The following is a 22,970-nucleotide window of genomic DNA, read 5'->3' on the forward strand; positions in this document are numbered from 1 at the left end:
TGGGGGCATCGTAGAGAAACCTCACTACATAGATTTTGTATATTTTCCCTTAAATTTGAGCTGATGCATCAGAACATGCAGTGCCGCAGCGGCTCGGGCTGTGTTTTGGCAGGGGAAGCCCTGGAGCAGGGGAGGGGAGCGGACTGGTGGCACCGCCAGTGCCAGACCTGGTGTGGGTCCGTCCCGCTGTGCTGCCCTGAAACCCACTGGACCCGCTTTGGCAGCATCACCCAGCCTCTGCTCTAGTTTCCTACCTCCTTCCTGAGGCTGTCACTTTTCTTTTTTCCCGTTTTTGCTTTATTTCTCCCCTTGAAGGGAAGTTACCATGTAGCAGGAGAAGGAGACTCTGTGCATGTAGCATCTCTCTCATCAGTGCCAGGCAGTTAAAGCCCTGTAACGATGCAGTAAACTTCTGCTGGAAGGGAGGAAGGGAGCTGGGGAGAAAAAAGAGGGGAACCCCTTGGGGACCGATGCAGAGAGGGTGTGAGCCCAGTTGTGGGATTGGTACTGGTCCTTCAGGCAGCGTTAGGGTATGGTTCACCTCTGTCTCTAATTTTGTCCCTGCAGCCAGAAAATCCACTTTTTGCCCTGTTCTGCTGGTTTCAGAAAGTCCAGCCTTGTCCCAGCTTTTCAGGCTGCTCTGTGACTGTCCCCCCGTGCCAAGGGGAAAACTCCTCCATAGAAAGGGCCAGTTCTCATCACAAAAGCGCGAGCAGTTTGCTGACGCTTACCCTGTAAATCTTCCCCTTGTTCCCTCCTTCCCTGAGCAGAAGCAGAGGCTGTGAAGGAGGGATGATGTATAAAGCCTCTCCAGCCGTGAAAGCCGTCGTGATTCATTGGGGCAATATCAGGCCAGAGCCTTGCGTGTGCATCCGAAGGGTTCATTAAGTCATTGAACTTATGTAACTCCTTCTGCAAAACGGGGTGCTCACGGGTTTTAGACGGTGCCAGCCACATTTATGATAGCGTTGACATGGTCACACCATGCTTGGTCTTGAAAGCAGCACTTTTCGAGAGGCATCAATTCATTTTGAGTTTTAATGGCCAGCCTGGATGATGAACGCCACTGGCAATGTCTGTATCGATTAAAAAATATCCTAATGCCCCTTCCTGGAGCGTTCAAATGGTTATTGACCACCCTTGTCAGGCTGGGTTCTGTGATTGGTTTGTAAAGTCACAACTAAATGTGGATTTATTAACGCGGAGTTTCAAAAAAATAAGTAAAATCAGAGCACATAATCTCATAAACTGATGAAATGCCTCCTTCACACGTAGACCTGTGGGCCCATCATTCTGGTCGCAGCCAGATTAGGAATTTAGATTTTACAGGGCCAAATGCAGCCTGGTGGTTTGTTCTGCTTTGCTTTTGGTCGACGTTGTCACTGGGTGTAAATGTCTTTCTTTCCTCTGCTTTCCAAGGTGCATGTGCCTTGGCTGTATTTGCAGAGGAGCCAGTTCTGCACCCTACACTCATTGCAGCTAACTAAATAAACCGCCCCGTTCAGCGGGTTGCTCTGGGATTTCCAACTCCAAACATCCTGATCCCTGAGGGAACGTCACCCTGTGACCCACTGGGAGGGAGCCCTGGCCCTGGGTGGCCGGTGCCGTGTCAGGACTGCCCTTCCCCATCTCTGAGGGCTCTCCAGGTGGGGATCCTTGTGTGGCATCTCCTGTCTGTTTGCTGTTGCTCGTTTCCACCTCGCTGAGGGAGCAGAGCCTGTTTTCACACATTGTGGTGCTTACGCTGTTACTAATACAGAGGAGGAGGAGAACCAGGCTGCGGCAGCACCGGCAAAATGACTTCCAAATTCCTTGGGTCGGTGTTTTTCCAAGATACTTTTGTATTACAGGTAGGACTTTAGAGAGTTTAGCTGCCCTTTGAAGAGAAGTCTTGAGCTGAAAGGTTGTCAGACCCTTCAAAGAGGAGGAGAAGTCTTGAGCTGGAAGGCTCAGAGGCTGTCAGAGGCTGGGGGCACTTCAGGAATTGCTCCTCAGGATAAGCCTGGCGTAACACTTGATTGCTTTGTGCTTTGCTTCATTCTCAGTTGAACAGCACTGTAATAAGCATGAGAGCTACTGGCAAGCGTGGACAGCTGCTTTATCTGCCCGCGGAGGCATGAGCTGCCTCCACACTTGCTGCTTTCGTGACTGCTTGGACAGGGAGAAGTGCCGTGCCGCGAGGAAACAACCGTCCCTCTCCGCAGATGACATCTGCGCCTGTGAAATGTGCTCTTGGCGTCTCCTGCTGCTTCCTGCTGTTCTTTGCAAGTGTTGTCTTTTGTGGCTTCTTGTTCAAGCATCCTTTTTTCCTGGGCTCCATCCAGTGTCCTCCTAAATGAAACGTGGCCGGAAGGGCTTAGCCTAGCTACCAGCTTCTCTGGTTGAGCCTGTTCAACTATTGGAGTTGCAGGAGAGCTATGGCCTTATTTCCATCATCTTCCTCTCCAGATGAGGGCCCTTCAAATGGGACCTGCTGGTGGCATTTGAGCTTTCCAAGGGAGATGGTGCAGGTGGAATTGGCTGGCACACAGCTTGCTGGGGATTTGAGATATGCCAGTGCTGGGGGACGGAGCCGTGCCCCGGAGGTATTGCTGTGCGGCGATGCCTCACGTGTGCACGGGGCACAGAAGGGGACGGACGCTACCTGAGAACTGGAAGGGCTTTTGTCTTTGGAGTGGCTTTTCCTGTAAGCCTCTTGCCCTGCCTTTGTCAGCACAGGCACAGATTTAACAGCACGAGGACGTGGCTTTCCTGCTCTGCTGTTCGCCGAAGGTCCAGCCGTGCCTTTGGACTCTAAACGTGGAGTTAGCAAGGCAAGGGGGCTGGGAAGGTCTGTAAGCGCAGCAGGGTTCCTCATCTGAAGTGCTTGGTGGTGGACGGGAAAGTGTCTTTGTGCCAGCTGTGGTGGTGCAGGAGGGGCAGCATCCCTGGGAGACCCCCTCAGCCGGCACCGTGACCCGGACCTCGGCCTGCGGGGCCGTGGGTGCTGGGGGTGCGGGTAGCATCACGCTGGGGGTGCTTGCTGCCCCGCTCTGTGCTCCTTTGATTTCAGCACGATTTGTTAATCGAGGAGGCTTATTAAAGGCTGCTGAGTGACGTGCTGGTCAGGACCTGTGCTCTGAAATCAGGTCTGTTGGTGAGCGTGGGAGCTGCAGAGAAGCTTTCTGTGGTGCTTACAGCCATTAATCAGAGGAGTCATTTCCCAAATTGAGCCTCGTTAACTCTGTGCAATATTATCAAGGAGCTTTAATTTCCTGGCTACACCTGACGATCTGTTGAGTCTTTTTTCGTTCTGCAGCTGTACAAAATGGGTTATTCAGACTGAGTTCCATCCTCAGGCTCTTGGTGCAGGCAGCTCTGGCTTCACCGCGGTGCTCGGGGTGGCGATGGTCAGGGGTCAGGCAAGTGCCAGCACGAGCAACATACCAGTGCTGTCGTTGGTCCTCTGGTCACGATTCTCCTGACTTAGCAAGGTCGTAGGGCGTTGGCATGTCCCTGAGGAACGTCTCCAGAGACGTGTGTCGCATCAAACCCGTCTCTTGCCATGGCAGCCCTGCGGCTTCGGAGCTGGCTGAAATCCTGTCTCAGCCCAGTTCCAGGCTGGAAGGGGATTAGCACAAGTGAAGCCTGGGAGGAACACCACTCCGCTGCAGCTGCATTCAAGAATACCTTAAATTTCAAGGTTTATTAAACCGAACTAACAATCTGTATCGTTGCCTCTGGAGGGGCCGTCGTTTTGGCTTCATTCAGTAAGCGCAGTAATTCATTTGTTTGCTGGCTGTGGTTCTTCAGTTGAATGAGGATGGGAATAATTTTTTGTCACCCCAAGGATGCTTTGGAGGAGTGAAATGAAAATCAGGAGCGCTAGCAGTCGCTCTGCGTTACGGCAGCGACGTTAGCGAGGAGCGATGCCAGGGCACGTGCCGTGAAGTGTGGGAAGGAAAGGGAATAAACCCCATCCAAAAAATGGCTTGTTCCCCTCGTTAAAACCAAACAAATGTTTTCTGATAACAAAGTGTATATAAAAGCTGTGTCATGTGGCTTCCAGAGTGTAAAGGTGTGTGTAATGGGCCAGGGGTTGGAGCAACCCCAAAGTGGAGTTTTGGGGATACTGGAGTGGTCCCCAGCCCCAGTGGGAGATGTGTGTGTGCCTATGTGTGTGTGTATCCACGGATTCAGTAATCTACGGTGTGGTTCTGGTCATGCGTTCAGGTGACCCGTCCCCTTCTCTAGGGGTCTGTTTCGGTAACAGCCTGTGCTGCTTTGGGATTTTTCCTCATCGCCCCGTGCGTGGCGGTGGCTGGGGCGTGCTGGGAGCATCCTGCCTCTGCTTCTGCTTCGACTCGGCTCCAAGCAAGCGCGGACCTCGGCGAAACCGCAGCCGCTCTCCGGGTGCGGAGAGGGGCACGGGGAGCGCCATCAACCCCGCTGTTCTTGCCGAAAAGCGTGAAGGGCTTGTGCGGGGCTTTCTGGCTTTGCCAGGCTGTGCGAACGGGTTCTGAGCTGCCGAGAGATGGCAAGAAATCCGGCAGCACCCACCGGTGGGCTGGCACCCCGGGTCCCGGCTGCGGCCGGTGGGTGTTTGGGTGCTCCAGTGCCTTTGCGGAGCTGAGCCTGTGCCCCCCAAAAATGGATTAGTTAAAATTTGATCTTGTTTCTGATTTGGGGCTGGCAGGTTGCGGATGGGAGGTCTCCCACGCCGTGGCTGCCAGAGGACGCTGTGCCCAGTGGGTTCTGCTCTTGCCCGCCAGTTTGGCTCCAGTTTAAATCACCCTTCCAGTGTGGAGAGTCAGGAACCTTTTTTTTCCTTCTGAAGGCAGCAGATCTGTTTTCCCTAATCGCTGGTTCTGTCTGAGGTGATTTGTGCTGGTGATTTCTTTCTCATCTGATTTCAATTTCAACACATTTCAAGTTCAGTTCGCTGTGTCCTGAGACGCTTTTTCATGTCCAGGGCTATCTTTTATCCCTTTCCACGTGGTATATGGCACAGGATGATGGAATATGCCTTTTCACTAAAAATCAATGTTTTATTTCCTCCTCCCCCCTCCAGGATGCTTTCCCAGGTACAGGTATTGATTGTCCAGCTAAAAGCCACGCTTACCCTGTAATTGCTCTTTAAATTGGTGGGGCTGGGGGGTTTACACCGTAATTGCTCTTCAAACCGGCGCGGAGCTGGTGGGTGCTGGGTGGGTGCAGCGGGGCAGAGCTGCTCCTTGGATAAAGCTGTTGAGACACGCCAAGCGACGGCCATCTGAAGTGCTCGGAAAATGTTTTGAAGAATCTTCTGCTGTCGGCCGGGTTATGGACAATAGGGAGCTGCTGGGCGCAGCCGTCGCCTCCTGCACGCTGGGCTCCGCTGCCGTCGGGGTGACTCCAGCCGTATCGGTATTTTCAACGTTATTTTCAGTGCAGGCGCATCCCGATGGGCTCTCGAGAGGACAGCTGGACAGGAGCGCTCCTCTCCCGTGTGAAATGGATGCTGGGGCTCCCCGGGCCAGGCCGGCAGCAGAGACGGTGCCCAGGGCTGGAGCAGGAGATGCCGTGTGCTTCCGGGGGGATTTTTGCATATTGGAAGGGAAAAGCTCAGCGAGGGGCAGAGGTAATGAGGGCTGTGCTCCCGCAGCTCCTGCCTCGCGCCGAGTCCCCGCTGCCTGATAAGACAGAGGCTGTGATTGAAGCTTTGTCAGTGCCTGGGCTTTTGCAATGGAGCTATTTAATTTGAATTTTTCAGCATCTAAAGAGAGGGAGCTCCTGCTGGTGCCGTTCCCAAGGAGGGAACCCTAACGGCAGCGCGTCCCCCGCTTCATCTGCCTCTTTCCTTGAAAGGCGGAATAGCTTTGAGGCAGCTGCCCTGCCTGCAATCTGCCTGCTGCATCCCAAAGCCGTTCAGCGATGCCCAGGGGACCCGGTGGAAAATGTGCTCTGTGCCTGGGACACGGGGAGGGGGCTGCGGGGTCGGGTGGGAGACCCTCGCCCGGGCTGGGGCGGGTCCACGCGCCAGCGATCCCGGGTTGCACGGCCGCTGGATAAATAACCCCAATTAGAGAGTGTCTTTCTGCTTTTCACAGAGGCACCGCCGCACCAAAATGACTTTTGGTTTCAAGCTGAGCGCATGTAATGGATTAGCTGCTCAGGCATCCTGGCCGTCACGTAACGTCCCTCGATGGGCCGTTGTAAATGAGGGCTTTATTTCATCCCGGTACGGGGGGCGAGCGGCGTGCAGCCTGCCGGGGTGAGTTATTGTTGGGCTCGTGGTTGTTTTTCCCTTGACTGCTCGGCGCAGAAATTGGCTGTGCCTGACTCGAGCTGGATCCGGCGCGGTGCTGTCCTCCCTTTGCAGCCTGCACCGGGAGTTTCTTCGCCTGGGTTTGGGTGCAGAGTAACCATAGCACGCGAGCCGAGATCTCAAATGGACTTTTTCTCTCTGATTTTGTAGTAGGCTGTTGGAAGCAGGGGGGTTGGTGGGACTGGAACAGCCCCAGCATCCAGAGCAGGAGCCAAGCCTGGCAGCTGCCGGCGAGGGAGGCGTGACAAGAACGCGCTCCCCTGAGCGTCCCTGTCCCCAGGGGCTGGGGGGACCGATGGCAGTGGGGCAGGACCCACTGCTGGCTGCGAGGGCGTCACAGCTGCTGCAGGGATGGAGGTGGCAGCGGGGTTTGGCATTCAGCTTCTTGGGAGCTCTGCAGAAAAAAAGTCCTTTATTTTTTTTCCTTGTAAAGACTTAGTTGTTTCTAATTTGTTGTAAGCTTAAACTATTTTTTGAACGGTTATCTGCAAGTCCTAAAGCTCAGGTGTGTTCCCTGCCATCTGTGTCTCTACGTTAGAGCAGAGTCTTGCCCCGCGCCCCGTTCTGCCCTCCGCGGCGCGTGCCGCTCAGCGATAACGCCGGCCTTAAGGGCATCTGGAGAGGGGAAGCGAAGCTGAGACTGATTCTCTTCCAAGCTCCGAGAGGTATCTGTGGCAGCAGATGGTGCGAACCGCCTTAAAGTCAGTATGAAGCAACGCTGCATTCCCAATTACGTGCCGTTAAAATGGGGCTTATTTATTTATTTTGCTCTCCTCTTTGTACGAAGGGCTGTGGCGTGGCGCTTTCACTGCAAGTGGGCACTGGGGGCTTACAGCATCCGCAAGCGATGCTGAGGTTTAAAAATAATCAGAAAAAAATGTTAGGATCTTTCTGTCTGGGAATCTCTCCCCAGTGTGCAAATGGGGACTGGCCCCCGATATCCCATCCCAAGAAAACGCAATTAGTAGAGGAATATTTTATTTTGAAGTTGCGCATTTTTTCCGGGCCTTTCCGGAGCGTGGCAAGGTGGCTGACGTACTTGACTTAATATTTCACTAGCCTCAGAGGAGACCTCAGCCTGCTTCGAGTTGCAGCCGTGCCGGGCCGGGCTTGTGGGTTTTGGCTGTGCCTGGAAGGCGCGTTGCCGCCGGGCGCGAGACCCCTGTGAAACACCAGTCACTTCTGCGCTGCACCAGGTTTTTTTTTTTTTTTGCTGGTTTGGTTCTGGGCTTGGTCTGTGGGGAGGGCAGGACCAGCCCCAGCACCGCGTCTCCGCATGTTGTAGCCGTCGGGGTCCCCCTCGCTGAGGGACCAGGAACAGCTTCCACTGGAAAGAGGCGTTGTCTGGGAGGCTCAGTGCTGAGGGCTTTCCATGAAAAGGCAGATAAAAGCTGTTTAAAACAATCTTTTGTTGAAATACTAGAGGAAAATTTAAGAAATGGGTATTTTTTATTTTGGTGTATGTAACTGTGTGCTTCCCAGCTGAATTGCCGCGCCGCAGCGGAGGAAGGCGAGCTTAGCGCCGTTCTGCCGGCTGAGTCATCCCCGTCTTCCCACTCCGGGCTGAGAGAGATCGATTTGCTTTGGATTCAGAGGAGGAAAAAAAAAAAAGAGCCCAGCTCCTTGCTGTGATAAAAACCAGTGGTGGCTCGCATCCCTTTTTTTTTTTTTTTTTAAATTGATTTTTGAGAGGTATTTGCTGCCGTCTCCCAGCTCCAGGTCTCTGCTGAGCCCAGAGCAGCCCCCGGGAGATGAGGCCCTGTGGATCTTCGGGGTGTGGAGGACCAGAGACCCACCAGAGCATCCCCTCTGCCCCGTCCCCACCCACTGCAGCAAGCTCGAGCCCGGGCAGGGGTGAGGATGATGATGAGCACGGCGGTGTGATAACCCTCTGCGGGGGCAGATGTGGCCAAACCCCTGGCGATATCCTTGCTGCAGGGCATGGGGCGAGCGCGGGGGAATCCCGCTGTGAGTTGGGCCGTCCTGAGCCGTCCCGCTCGGCTGGGCTGCAGCTGAAGGCTGTGCCCACGCAGCCTGTTTCAACTTAAGCTCTGCTGGAGACAGGAGTTTTCATTCCTGAGACGTTCATCCCAGATCCATAAATCAGAATTTATTGAAGGAAAAAAGCCCAGACCCTAAGCAGAGTGCCTCACATCTTGCAGCTGAAGCCGTTGGCAAATCCTCCATTTCACAACGTAACGCTGCGGATTGAGCCCTGCTTTTGCTTTTCTGGCTTTACCCTAAGGACCACCTAAAATAGGAAGATTAAAAATTTAACAGTAGGCTTAGATAGTGCTGTCACACGGAAGAAAGACTGGGATCCTTTTGCTAACGTGAGAAGGCACCTCCTGCTCCTCTGGCAGGCTCGGTTCAAATCCATTTTCTTCCCCGTGGGCATTGCCCTGCTGCGCCGACGGGTGCCTCCCAAGTGGGAGAAGTGAAATCTCCTGCTCTCCTTCCCGGGTGCTCGTTACACACTGGCTAATGAGCATCCCTTGGTCCTGGACCCGCTGTTGGGGCGGGACCCCACTCCATGATTAATTTGACAGCACCCCGTGGTGCATTTGGGATCCGACCCCTCGGTGTCGGGGAGGGGATGCGACTGCAGTGGGGTCCCGTGGGAGAGATGGGGCGCGGGAACAAATCCCACCACCCGCGCCCCATGCCAGCCGCAGCAGTGCTGCTCCTTCCTGGGTCCTTTTCCATCCCGCATTCTGCTGGAATTTGTGGATCAAGGGGCTGGCTCCTGCGTGTGATGCTGTTGGGATGTCGCACCCTGAAGCTCACCTCGCTCTGCGGCACAGGCAAGCGGGTGGGTGGTGGATCCAGCCTGGCGCTTTGGTTTTGCCAGGAGAGCGGTCAAAAACCCAACCCACTGTCCCTTCGGGGGAGCCGGGGTTGATTTTGTAAGTCCGAGGGCTGAGCTCCTGGGAACAGAGGAGCGCTGTATTTATTTTCCTCAGAAATCGATTATTTATTCATTTTATTTTTCAGACTGTGAGAGTAACTCTTTTTCCCAAGCGTGCATTGGCTCTGCCCGCCCATGACAGCGACAGATCCGCAGGGATCGGTGCCTTCCCCTCGCGCCGGGCTGCGACCGGTGTGGGACGAGGATGGGAACCCCAGATGTGTCCCTCCGGATGCGGTCTTATTCCAGAGCACGTGGGAAGCCGCTGAGCAGCAGATGCAACCTGCGACTTGCGGAAACTCCCTGGGAGCTGCCGTGCGAGGAGCCGGCGTGCGCTGGGGGAATGTCGCTGTCTGGGGCTGGCCGGCGTGAAGGGCGCTATCGGGTACCCCCGTTACGCGTAGGGGCAGCCCGAGGTTGGTACGCGGCTCTGCAGCTCGGTGGGACGGGGCAGCCCGAGGTTGGTACGCGGCTCTGCAGCTCGGTGGGACGGGGCGGAGAGGGGGCCGGATTCTGGCTGCCGTTCCGGGTGTGTAAATCCCCCCGGAGAGCGCCCGCCGGAGGCGTGGGGGACAGCACCCATGGCACCAGAGCCCACCGAAGCTGCTTGGTGTGGGGGCTGACGGTGAAGTCCCTGAGATGGGTGCGTGGCCAGGGAGGGGTCTGTGGGTACCGAACCCCCTGGCTGGAGTGGGTGAGGGAGGGTGAGGGGGAAAGGCAAGGCCCCCCCCAGAGCCCTCTTCCCTTCTCGGGGGTCCCGCTCAGACTCCTGCAGAGGCTGCAATGGCCTCTGCACCCCTGGGTTTAAAAAGTTCTTGCTTTATGATTTCTCCCAGCTACCCCGTGCCCCAGGGAGCCTTGCCTACAAAAGAAAGGTGAGAATTTGGGAAAGATGCCGCTCGGAGCAGCGCGGTTCCTGCCCCTGACAGGGCTAACGGTGTTGCTCAGCTGTTGTTACGGGCACCGCGCCGTCGTCGCTTCCCTCTCTGGTTAGACCTCTGGGCTCGAATGCATTTCCTCATTGATATATTTTTTTAAATTTTATTTTCAAACAGATTTAATTAATTTGCAAAGAGAATTTCTCCAGCTGAAGCCACTTTGTCCTTTCTGAATAAAAGAGGAGCAGGTGACTTTGGATAATGGGTATGCTGGAGTAAAAGAATCGGAGAAATACTGGAGAGCAGGAATTGAGCAGCTCGTCTTGCTCGTCTCTGGTTTGGTGTCTCGAAAGCGCTGTACAGGGACGTCGTGGTAAAAAGCAGGCGGCAATAACCGCTGTTCCGCTCTGCTCTCTGGGATGCCAGCAGCGTGGTCATGTTTGTCCTGGTAGCTGCTCCTGGAGACGGTGCCGGCCTTGGTTTCTGCTCTGGGGGATTTCCATGCTTTTAATTAAAAAAAAAAAACAGGCAGGAGAGAAGCATACAAGGAAGAAGAGCCAGGGTGTATCGTGGCAACAAGGAGCGGATTGAAATGCAGGCGTCCGTGGAGGGGAGGTGATGCCGAAGCGTCCTTGGACAGGGGCAGCTCGCTTGCAGCCGTGGCCCCGGTGTGCTGGGACGGCGGTGGGCGCCGGTGGTGATGGACCCGGCAGCGGGCTCTGGCGCTGCTGGAGCAGGCGGCTCCGCTGAGCCCGTGGTCGCGTCCCACCGTGCCGGGCTGCTTGGAGGAGGGTCAGCGTGCGCCCCATCCTGCCGGTTGCCCCCGTCGCTGCGAGATTATCATCTGAGCCCTGGTTAAATAGCACCTGATGAAAACTCTTGTTTTCTTAAGCAGGTAGTGAAAGAATTTATTTTTTTTTTTCTTCCTTCAGAGATTCGCCGTGTCTGATCTCGCTCAGATCAAAAGCTGTTCCCTGCCAAGGATCAGAGAGCTGAACATGGCTCAGCCCTCTGAAATGAAGTGATTAAATTAACTCAAATGTGCAAAATTCCGGCATAAAATGATTCAGTGATGCGCTTTATCTGCTGGGAACTCTTTAAAGAGCTCTTGGAAGTTCACGTGAATTAGTTTGCTTAAAAGGACCCGGTGCATGTAATTACATCTAACATCGTGCTGTCGCTCTCGCCCAAGAAATTAATCTTTAAACACCGCAAACATCAAGCAGTGAGGTTTTTGGCATTCCTCCTGCCTTCTGACATTAGGCAATGTGTCGCTTGAGGGGCGAGCGGCGCCGTGGCCCTGTCATTGCTGCGGTGTGCCACCGTGCGCTTGGCTGATGCCACGTCACCTCTGTCACTCGGGTTTTGGTCCATCGCTGAGGAGCAGCCTTGATGGCACAGCTCGCGGCGAGGTCCGTTTTCCCAGCGATTTCGGGGGCAGGAGTGTGTGGTGATGGGGTTCAGGTGGTTCCCAGTGCTGGGACCTCCCTCCTGGGCGCTGCGAGGGACCCTCCTCCAGCAGACCCTGCTTCGAAGCCGGTGCCGCGGCCGTCGTCCTCTGTGTCCTCATGGGAGAGGCTGCTGTGGCATCGACACTGCTGTGAGCAGCGGGTTGGGTGTCTGTGAGGGTGAATCCTTGCGGCTCTGGAGGAAGAAGATGCTGGTTTATTGCATCCAGTTGAGATTTCCTGGGAGCTGGTTTGTCTGGGGCAGCTCTTGCTGTTCAGTTCCTTTACCACATTTCTCCAGCACCTTCCCCTCTGAACGAGGAGCTGCGTTACAGATTCATTTCCCCACACAGAAATGCACCCCAGTAGCTCTCTGGGCTGAACGGAGCTTTCCCGGCTGCGGGAATCTCATGGCAGCGTGAAGGATCGGTGGCGGTGGGGGGATAAAGCAGGGCAGCAGTAAGATCTGTGCGTCGCCTTTCTCGCTGTGCGGGATTTCTCCGGCTGTGGATAAATGGCAGCACGCGGAGGGCTAGGGCCGTGGTATCGTGCAAGGCTCGATGACGGATCGCTGCAGCAGCAGGGGAGGAGTTTGTGCCTTAGGGTGAAGGTTTGGGGGACGAAGGTGATGGTTGCAAAGTGGGGGGAGCCTGGGAAGGGAGGGAAGTGGTGCAGCACCAGCACGGATGCTCTGGAGCGATGGCTGGGAGCCGTGCCAGGACGAGGTGTGGGGGAGCACTGAAAGCGTGCAGAGTCTTTTTTTTTTTTTTTTTTTTTTTTTTTTTTTTTTTTGGGCTGAGTTCTTCCCAGTGTGGTGTTTGAGCTGGGGTTTGGGTATCGGGCTCCCTTTGGCTGGCAGCTGATGCTGTCTTTGGAAATGGGATGGAGGAGGGAGCTGGCGGGGCTGGTGCCAGCGCAGGGCGGGCTGGCGCGCTCCAGCGTCCTCCTGACTGCAAACTTCAGACGGATCCCGGCGATCGTGGTGTGTGTGAGAGCGAGCGGCAGTCAGTCATGCTGAATTAAACAGCCTTTTACGAGAGCTCTTGTGCACGCTCGGGTAAATGGCGGCGCCTAATAGGCAGTGAGTCATGACACTCTATTTATCTTCCCTGCTGAAAGCCTGAGCAGATGCAGGGCCCTCTTTTATCTGCCAGAAACACTGGAAAATGAATTTGTTTCGTACGGGGGGCTGGAGGGGTGAGATCATGCCAGCGGGCCGGGGCTGCACTCACCGCAACGTGCACACGGGCGTCACGGGCATCCCGCTCCGTCCCTGCCGCGGCGCCCGGCGCGCTGCCAGGGCCGGTGGCGCTGGGCTCTGCTCGGGCACCCGCGGCCTGGGCAGCCCGAGCTCCCTGCTTGTGCACACCAAGCTTTTGCTAGCAGTAATAAATGCTATTTTTTAAAAAACCACCCTTACTTTGACCATCTTTGGACAACTGTGAGGAGCGCCTTGCTCAGCAGCTTTGTCCTCTGCGTGCAGACTTTCCAGGAGCTGGATTCTCCTTTCTTTTGGGGACTGATTCCTTAAAAGAAAACCTTCTCCTGTGGCAGTTTTGTTTCCAGCTCCGTGATGTGGGCTACCAGACCTGATCGGAGCACAGGCGCGTGCGACCCGGGACTCCCACCCGCTCCCCTCTGCCTGGCTTGGAGCCCGCGGCCCTCGCTGCCTCTCACCGTACCTGCCTGCGAAGGGGATAGCAGTTATCCCGTAAGAGGTGCTGTGCTTAATTACTTACGGTAATTAAAAGCTCTTACGGAGGTGTCGGATAAGAGCAGCATGCCTGCGCGGCGGCAGGGAGCAGATGCTCACTGATGCCCATCTGCTCTTTAGCATCGAGGTCCTTTTGTGCTCCCTGAAATTCCCGCTGCAGCGGTGCGAGGAGAACAAGGAGGTGGAGAAGTTTAGGAGGGGGATGAGCTCCTGTCACTCGCTGCCAGCTCTGACTGCGTGTGTGCTGCGGAATGGGCACACGGGGCTGGGGAGAGCAGCGGGACTGGTGGCTTCAGACCTGGTGGTGCCAGAAATGCTTGGAAAAAGCCTTTAAAAAAAGAAAAAAAAGGCGATGGAGAGAGAGAACGGTGGTGTCCTCGGGAGGCAGAGCGTGCTATTGCTGTAACACAGAGCGATGCGTGGGCACTGCCGGGAGCGTGCGTGCGGCTGGCTCCGCTGCCCGAGGGCTGCGGCTGTTGGTTTTGATGCAGTTTCCCTTCTGGGGCTTCCTTGTGGTCCAAAACTGGGGGAAAACAGGAGGCTGGGGAGAAGGGGATGGCGAGTGCCAGTCCATGTGTGGAGGGGTGTGCAGGGGAGCGTTGCCGCCTGCGTCCCGTGGGCATCGCCTTCTGGTGCCTTCAGATGGAGGAGGGATGCTCTGACCCGGGGTGGTCCTCCCGCTGCCCCCCCGCCCGGGGTCTCTGTGGGCCCCCAGAGATGCTTCCGCGGCCGCTCGCACCGCATGGAGCAGCGGTGCCTTTGCGGTGCAGCAAGCGGTGGAGGCCAGGGGGGATTTTGTGGAGTGGAAGCTCTGGTGGGACTCGTGCTACGAAGCGTTTGTTACGTCTGCTTAAAGTCGCCAGAGCATCGCGGGTTGATGGAGACGCGCAGCGTGGGGAAAGGGCTCGGGTTCACGGAGCGAGAGCTGTTAACGGCGTCACGCTCACGGCGCAGGCGAGCGTTGCTGTGAGGAGCTCAAATTGACTACCGGGCCTTTGGGAATCTTAGAAATTTTCCAAGTAATTTTGATTTATCTCAGCCATTAGGAGAGAGAATTTAGCGTGCAATTATTTTCTGCGCCTTGAGAGCAGATGTCAGTTGCTTGTGTTATCACTTTCTCTAGCAAATGGTTCCCTCTTCCCCGCCCCAGACAAGGGTCAGACCAAGCTCGCTCGGCATTCCTGGTTTTAACAGAGCCGCTCCACTGTGGAATACAGATTTCCAGCTGCAAACAGAGCAGGTGCTGGCAGTGAGGAGTGATGCGTGGCGTGGGGCTTGGAGGAGCTGGAGGAATTTGGCAGCATGTTTGCTGGAGCCGGGCCGGCCGTGGCCTCGCCTGCGGCTGCTGCGTCGCTGTTACCTGTGCATGGGGCTGCGGTCGTGATGGGCATCACAGGAACAGAGGAGAGGGAAGGAGACGTTGCTGGGGGAGGCTTTTGAAATAAGTATTTGATGCCTTTCTTCCTTCACCTCGCATCAACACCAAACAATTCTTACAGATAGCCAGTGAGCGGCAGTTAATCATAGATTTTAATAAGTTTATTGTGCATCCGTGCTCCTTCCCTTCTCCCACACTTCAGAGATGGGAGCTGACAAATTTTTATAAACAAGGGTGCTAATTCATGTCTCGCATGTTTAGTTGGAAGGGAGAAACCCCAGAGCCCCAGGTGTGGGACTGGCGCTGCTGTTGGAGCCCAGAGATCCCTCCCTCGGTCGCTGGCAGGTCTGAGTCCCTTCTCGGTGAGACGGAGCCTGGTTGCAGGAATTTGATGGGGAAATTGATGGGGAAAAGATGGAGGAGGATTTTGGAGCTGTAAATGATTTTTCCTTCCAGCATCTTCGGCCAAGGGAGGCTCCAGATTCCAAAGAGCCTGGAGAAAGAAAGGGATGCTGCCCAGGAGCGCATGCCTTCACTGTGGGTACCAGCTCCCTCCTGCCCCACAGCCCATCTCTCCCCCCAGTGCTGTGGGGCCGGGCTGGATGGGAAGGTTTGCAGCTGAATCAAGACCAAAATGGGTCTCAGGCCACCTAGGAGGGGTTGCACGGACCCCTCACACAGAGCCTTTGCCAGCGGGGGAATTACGCAGCCCCGTCCCCGGCTCAGCAGCTTGATTGCGCACGCTCAACTGCCAGCATTTGAGAGCAGTAAGAGGAGAGAGGCAGGGCTAAAGCCAAGCCTAATTAGAGAGGAGAAGGGCTCAAAAGCAGATGTGAAAAGCTGGAGAGCTCCCCAGACTTTGGTTGGAATTTGGGAGCTGAAGTGCTGCAGTGAAGAGGGGTTTTTCTGAGCGCAGAGAGTAAATAGCGCGTTCGTCTGTTTGTGCACTGCTCGCGAGTGCAATAAAGCTGAGCTCAGGGCTAATGCAAACAGTTTTCATTAAGAAATAATCAAAAATAAAAAGCCATTTCACATGCTGATAAGAAGCCAGTTGGTTTTTATATTTCACCAGCAGTTTAAGCCGTACTCCAAGCCATTTATCTTTTTCCAGTGCTGGCTGCAGAGGATATGAAAAATGCAGCAGGCTGCACATACGTAATTAAACTTTTGGCAGAATCTTTGCCCTGCAGCTTTACTAAGAAATTCAATAATGATAAATTGAGTAGAATATATACAGGACTTTTTGTGAACAAGATTTAAAATAATGTATGTGGCACAGATAATTATTTGCCACATAATTGTCTTGGCAGCGAGTGCCCCTGTCTGATTGTGTCGGCTATTCTTTACAAACCACCCCTTGTCCTGCTCTTATCGCTACTTCAATTTGCCATTGAGGGTTTGCTGGTTTCCAGCCAAGCCTGTGTTTAGCCATAATTATTGTTTTGTTCCCCTCAGCCTGCGCAAGATGGAGCATTTCAAGCTGGGAGCACTTTGGGTGCTGCGTTTTGTCTGACAGCCGCACAAGTCCCCTCCCGTGCTGTGTCCGACACCATGAGCTGGTATCATCACTCTGTTGTAATTATCTTTTTTTTTTTTTTTTTTCTTCCTTCCCTCGCAGAAACTGGAAGCCAAACACATTGCTTGACCCACGTCTGGTGTGTAGGCGTGCTGTGGTGTGTGACCCTACTGGGAAAATTGCGCTGGGGTTGTCTCCCTGGTGTTGGCGTTGCTGCCTTTATCCTCCGCTAATGCAGTGGCAATTTGTAGGAGAGGCAATTTTGTGTTCAAATTGTCCATCTAAACCACCCTCTGTGCTTCCCTTACAAAACCTGCACCGATTCTCTTTATTTCCCACAGCTTTTCCCTGTTTGCGGCTGGTGGGACCAGAGCTCCTCACCCCCGCGGACACGGTGACATCCCTGCCTCGTCCTTTGTCACCGCTGGCCGCTGAGGCGCGTGGCCAAGCGAGGGCCGATATTGCAGCCAAGTGCAACCGTTTTGGGCTGTTTTGGCAAAAAGCGGGCAATGGGAATGAGCTCGCTGATGGTTTCGTGGTCCTTATGGGTGTGACGCGGGTGCAAGGACGGGGCAGGCTCCTGGTGCTTCCTCAGTGCCTTTTTTCGTTGTCTGAGGTTCTGCCGCGGCGAATGGGCCAGGCGCTGGGGTAGTCTCCCGTTTTACAGCTTCAAATGTGCCAGTAAAAATTCTAATTTTCATCAAAAGTTTTTTCAATAGTACCAGCAGACTGCTTGTAAGTAAAACAAATGATTGTATAATAACTGTGTTTAATAGCAGGTGGCAGGCTGACGTTAAGCAACGGAGCTGGCCCAGACATTTGCTTTCGTTGGTGAGAGCCATGAAAACGGATCTTTACTGGAAATTTGATAATGGGGAGAGAGCGCTGCCAAAATGCCATGGTGATTCTCCACGGAATGGGAAGAGCTGAAACGTCCCCGGTTGTGTGACACGAGGAGATGGACGTTGGCTGTTACCTCCCTTGCTCTGCTCCTCCACGGAGCCGGGGAAGCCGCATGCCTGCGAGCTGGGTGGGATGTTGGCGTCTGGTGCTCTCAGGCATCTGGTTTCCACAGGTACGGGCAGCTGGGTCCCTCTGCGGCGTTCATAGCTCTTCTCCAGGGCTTTCCCTTTGCTCGTGGCCAGGCTTTTTCTCAATGAAAATTCACCTACAAACAGGAGTCGGGGGAGCTGAGATCAAGGCCTGGAAGAGGGATCTGAGAAGGCTTTGCTTTGATGTTTAAACGCCAGCAAAAGCCTTGCTGCAGGAGTCCTGAGGGACAGCGCAGTTTTGCAGTGAACCCATCAAATCCAGGGACAAGAGAAATAAGGAGAAAGTACGACTGGAGTAAGGCAATGGAAAGCCCAGTAAACCAGCAGCTCCCAGCACTGGGAGTTTGTGTGTGAGGGCATCGGGATTGGTTTGGACAGCTGGACCAAGCTGGAGCAGGAGGCGGCTCTTCCCTTCCTGGGGGCTCCGCTGTGTCCCCGAGGGGACGGCGAGCGATCCTGGGCATCGCGCTGCTGCGGGAGGTCCCCTCCTTTCCACCTCCTGCGGGGAGGCTGCGATTCCCTGGGAACAGCCAAAAGGGAGAGGTAATAGCGGAGGGCCGGGTGCCAAGGCAGAGTTGTTTTGTTCAGATCCTGATTTTTGGAAGCGCTGATGACATTTGGTTTATTGGTTCTGCCAAGTGCCAAAGAAAAGCAGCTGGGAGGCTTTGATTTCCTGGCTCGTTCTGCCTGAGCCGTGGGGAGGGGAACGGAGACAGCTGGGGTTTCCACCCGTGGCTGTGGGTGAGGGGGTCCTGCCTCCCGTGCCCATCCCCTGCGCGGGGGCATGTGGACATCAGCCACGCTGTGGTGATCACATCTTCCCTGATAAAGTGAATCCCAGGATTTGCTTTAGGGAGCGCAGTGTCAGACAGACCACAGGGTCCTATCTGAGGGCAGAGCCCCCTGGCCAGGTTCCCTGCCCTCGCATCGCGTTGTGCCCATCTCTGGAGCCGTGCTGTGACTTTCAGTCCTTTTGGGAAATAGCTGAAGTCCTCTGTGGACCAGCAAGGGATTGAACAGGTTTTTCATTTTCCCCTTTTGCGTTGCACGCAAGCACCCGTGAGCAGTGAGCGCTGTCCCCCTGTGGGACCGGAGAAGCTCATTTTGTTTGGTTGATCCCAGAGAAGAGGAGGATGATGTGGTCAGGGCCTTGGCCGGAGCAGCGACCTGGGATGACGAATGGCTCCTTGACTCGGCGTGTGGTTATGTGCGCTGCCGCGGCTGGAAGGAGAGGCTGGATCGGTCCCGAGGAGGAGGAGGCAGCCTTCAGCCTGAGCCTGGTCCCAGGGTAGAGCTGGGGTAGGTGAGAAGGAGGTAAGGGAAGATGTAAGACTGCAGAGGAAAATGTGTTGGACACAGGCTTGTTCCTGCTTGGATGGCACGTGCTTCTCTTGAGTCGAACAGCTGGGTTTGGTTTTAAGCGCAGTCTTAGTCAGCAATGCTAAGGATGGACTGGACCAGGCCACAACAAGACGAGCGAAAACTTAAAAACGGAAGACAATTGCCAGCGAAGGAGCAGCCTGCCTGGCGTCAGTGATGCCGCTCTGAGCGGGCGCCGTGAGAGACGAGAGCGCGGTGGAGGTGCGACGGCGCTGTCGGCAGGCGGCTTTGGCCTGATGTAAGAAAAACTGAGTCGCTGATATCGCATTCTGCATTTTCCCTGCGTTCTCCCAGCAGACACCCGAAATGTGCAAAATGCAAAGCTTCCCCAGCAGCCACCGCAACCTCCGCTTTCAGCACCCATCCTGCATTTGTGCCTCGCAAAACCCCCCCCAGTGCCTCTGCTGCTGGGCTGGCGTGGCGTTGCTGTCGCCTGTGCTTTTGTTCGCTGCTTGTTGCTTTTTATGAAGGGAGAAATGCTGGTGTTTTGTCACTGGAATGTGAGTGCTCTTCTCTAAACGTTGCCTAAACCATTTTTCTCCTTCCTGGAAAGCCCTTGACCTTAGAGGGGGAGTCCGCCCCTCTCTGCATCCTGGCGTCACCCTGGTTTTTCGTGTGGATGCTCCTGCAGCGCGAGCGACACCGGGAGCCCGGGGACAGCACGGGGACGGTGCCGTGGTACAAACCCGTGCCCGTTGCGCTGTGGTGGTGGGGCTGCCGGGTGCAGATCCATGGGTCAGCGTCGGTGGCCGGGGCCGGGTCAGCTGAGGATAACGCTGCTCGTGGGGCCAGGGGATGTGCGCCAAGCAATTAAAGTAATCCAGTGGTCTGGCAGAAGGGAATTTCATCTCTAAGTGGCTTTAGCCGTGGCTACCCCTTGCCAGGGGTCTCCTGCGCCAGCGTTCCTGTGGAGTTGGACAAACTGCTCCGCTGGATCTGGTTGTCCTTGCTGTTGCTTAAAAAAAATATTTATCTTTGTCCCTGCAGGCTGGAATGAAGCTCTGCCATCAAATGTTGCTGCGCGTTATTGACTGGGCTAGGACTGGGGGACAGAAAGTGTCTGGCTCCGTATGGCTAATGACAATATTTATCCACACAGCATCTCGCTCTCTGCGCAGAGCGGCAGCGGCGATGGCCTTTGGGGGAAAGCGCGGGAGTCGCGGGCGTGGGGGCTTGAGCCCTGGTGACGCCGCGCGGGGATGCTCCTGCACGGGAGGTGGCAGGAGGGAATCTGCCGAGAGCCGCCTGGTCCCGCTGCTGTTAAGTGGGGTTTTAGTCTTTGCCTTGTTTTTTGGTACCGAAATACACGAAATTCTTGTGTTTATTTTCTGTGGTGTTGAGGGCCGTTCTGGGATGCCTTTACGTGTCTGTTTTTGTGTTACAGACGGCCGGGTGCAGCGTGCTGCTGACACCCCTGCTTTCCCAAGGTGACTCTGTGTGTCGATTTGCACGAGTCCCCTTAGGCTGAGGTTCTTAATTGGCGCTGAGACCGCGCACCGTGCAGCGTGCCACGCGGCGGTCGGGCATCGTCCTGCCTCCGAACGGCAGGGGAAGCCGTTGGCATTCCGTCAGAACGGTTTCAGACTCCTTTACACCGTGTCTGAAAACAAATCTGGGAGCAGGTGGGTCAAGGGACAGGTGAGAGAATTACATAAATCCAGGGGGAGACAATTAAATTGTCTGAATGTCACATCTTCAATATGAAGCCAGAGCTACTGGTGTGTGAGGCTGAGGAATCTGTTGCTCCTCGTTCTTGACTTCACCTTTTCACGCTGGCGAGTGAGCAGTGAAGGTCTTGGTGCGCGTTGGCTTTGTTACGGTGCTGCCTGCTGCTCGTTCTGGGTTTTAGTGGCATGGTTTTAAATGACTGGTTGAAATAGAGCTGATAGTAATGGTCCTGCTGGGATCAGAGGTCCAAGAGGTCCCAGGATTATCCCACAATGTCTTGGCAAATGGCAGTGGCAAATCTTTTGGTAGTGGAACAAATAGTTGCTACACGTACGGCTCAGTGCGCTCGTTTCGTGACCAGAGTGAAATGAAGCGGTGCGGGGTTTTCCTTCGTCAGCCAAGGCAGTGGAGCTGCAGCCCTGCCAGGTTTGGGGTTGGGGGGTGGGCGACGCCAGGTTTGAGGTTGGGGCGGTGGACAATCTCACCGTGGGTTCCTGTGGTTGCTGCCCGGCAGCTCTGTCCTCGTCACCCTCGTCAGCCGCCGGCCCCAGAGCTCGGCCCCGCCAGATGGGGACTTCAGGTTTGCAGCGGGGTGTGGGCCTGAGGTGATGCTGAGGAGCCGTGCGGGGCTGGGAGCGGGTCCCTGGAGGAAGAGGAGGCACAGGATGAACTTGTGCTTCACCTCAGGGTCTCCCTGGCCAGGGGGCTCTGTGGTCTGAGTGGGAACCTGAAACGAAGGGGAAGGGGGGCCAACGCACACACCTTCATCCCTGCTTCGGTCGGTGCTTTTCCTTCTCTCTGCTTTTTCCTTCTGGGAGGGGCGGCAGGAGATGCCCAGCTGTCTGTCTGTCACCCTCTTGGCTCACCCGGCTGTTTTTTGTCCCCCCAGACAAAGGTGAGAACGGGGAGCCCTACCAGAGGAGGAAAGGCGCCGGGGCCAGCCTGCCAGAGAGCCCCCCGACGTTCCCCGCGGCCAGGGACGCCCCCACAGCCGGCAGCAGCAGCTGGAGGCGCATTATGCTGATGATCCTCGCTATCACCATCCACAACGTCCCAGGTAAGTCCGCTCCATCCTGGCTCAGGGGCGGCCTCTTCCCAGTGCTGTCCCGGGAGGATCGCTCCGTGCTGCTGCCTTCTCTCCCTTCTTTTTCCTTGCTGCTCGCAGATGGCACTCGCCGAGCGGGGGCCTGGTGCCTTTTGCCGAGGTCTGTCACGTCAAATCTCGCTCTCTGGGTAGGGCTGTGAACCACCGAAGGTTTTGGAAGCGCAACCCCCTGTGAGGTTGGGGCTCGGGGGGAGCCTGCGGGCTCGCTGCTACGTCCTGAGCATCTGCGGCCTCGCTCGCTCTTGCCAGCCTGTTGTGGGTGAAAATTGTACCTCTGAGAGTGTATTGAGAAAGGTGACACTGTAAAGATGACAAATTCTGGTATCTCGATTTCTCTTCTGGTCTGTGTACCAGCGAGAGATGTGTTCTAAGGCGCTGCTTCTCTGTGGGAGCTCGTACAATTGGGTTTTTCTTGTTCAAGGGACGGAGTTTGCCAATGGATGGAAAACAGTAGAGCCCCAGGTCTTGGAGGGCTGGATCCTGCCAAGGGCTGGGCTTTGAGACTGCAGAAAAAGAGGGAATAAAAAAAGAGAGAAGCTTGTAACAGCTGAGGATGCTCAGCTGCTTTGCAATTCTTGGTGGTGTTGGAAGGACTGTAAGGGAACCTTTTCAAACGCTGGCTTTCCTGGTTTTCTTTACCCTCCCTCCTCCTCCTCTTCTCCTTCCCCTCCCCTTTTCTTTCTCCCTTCCCAGCGGAGTCTCTGCCTGTCTGGGGCTGTAGCCTGGGTGGGGGGTCCAGGGGAACAGGAAAAGGCTTTTCTGCATAACTTGGATCTGTAAACTTGGGGAAAAACGCCGAATGCCGTTGGAAGAGCTGTGGTTTCCGAGCTGGCATGCACGCGTGGCTTGTTGGCGAGGCGGCAGCTATTGTCAGCCAATGCCAGGGCATCCGTCTGAAATTCCGTCACTGGACAGGCTTCCCGTGTGGGAAGGCTCCGCTGTGGTAGCCACAGATTCTCTATTTCCCCCCTGCAAGGGCACCTCAGGATCGAATGGCCGGAAAAAAAACCAAAGCAGTCGCATAGAGGGCTGCCTCGATGCTGGAGTCGGGATGTGCGTGGGCGTTCTCCTCAGGCGTTTGTGACCTGCTGTCCCTCCCAGCCTTGCTGCTGCCTCCTTGTCTCCGGGCACTAATTGCTTCGTTCGCCATCGGTTCCCAGCACCCCTGGGTGCTCCTGGTCCCGCAGCTCGGGGTGCCCACCTGGCCAGGCTGTCGTTACCCTGATGAGAGCGTGCAGGGTAATACTTCATTGCACCTTTTCATTCTTTTTCTTTTTTTTTTTTTTTTTTTTTTTCTTTTTCTTATTATATGTAGATAACTCAGACGCCTTAGTTCAGCTCCATGTATTGCCTGGGGAGGCAGGTGCCTGGCAGACAGGGCGAGCAGGGAGCATTCAATTAGCTGTACACACACACAAAAAGGGGAAGTGTTTGCACCGGGCGAGCCGTAATTGGATTTCATCCTTCAAACGAAGTGTCAGGGAGCCCGGGGTGAAGAGCTGAGCGGTGTGTGCGTCTCGCTGCTTCTGGCCATGTCGGCTGGGGATTCCTGGCTCTGTCACTGGGGAAAAAAAAAAAAAGCAACTTTGGTAGAGCAGAGAACAAAGCGTCACCCATAGCAATAGGTTAATGGCAGC

The 22,970-nt window shown here is 55.3% G+C and overlaps 1 protein-coding gene across 2 annotated transcripts in view; it reads left to right on the forward strand.

The window, feature by feature from the left end:
- Positions 1–22,970, forward strand: part of SLC39A11 (solute carrier family 39 member 11) — a 95,212-nt gene that overhangs the window by 37,232 nt on the left and 35,010 nt on the right. For both annotated transcript variants that reach the window (XM_086762278.1, XM_086762279.1), the window contains exon 6: positions 21,118–21,285. In XM_086762278.1, coding sequence (XP_086618404.1) covers positions 21,118–21,285 — 168 coding nt within the window. The remainder of the gene's footprint in view (positions 1–21,117; positions 21,286–22,970) is intronic.

This window comes from Chlamydotis macqueenii, chromosome 18 (genome assembly GCF_036417535.1).
Source record: "Chlamydotis macqueenii isolate bChlMac1 chromosome 18, bChlMac1.mat, whole genome shotgun sequence".
Lineage (NCBI taxonomy): Eukaryota > Metazoa > Chordata > Aves > Otidiformes > Otididae > Chlamydotis > Chlamydotis macqueenii.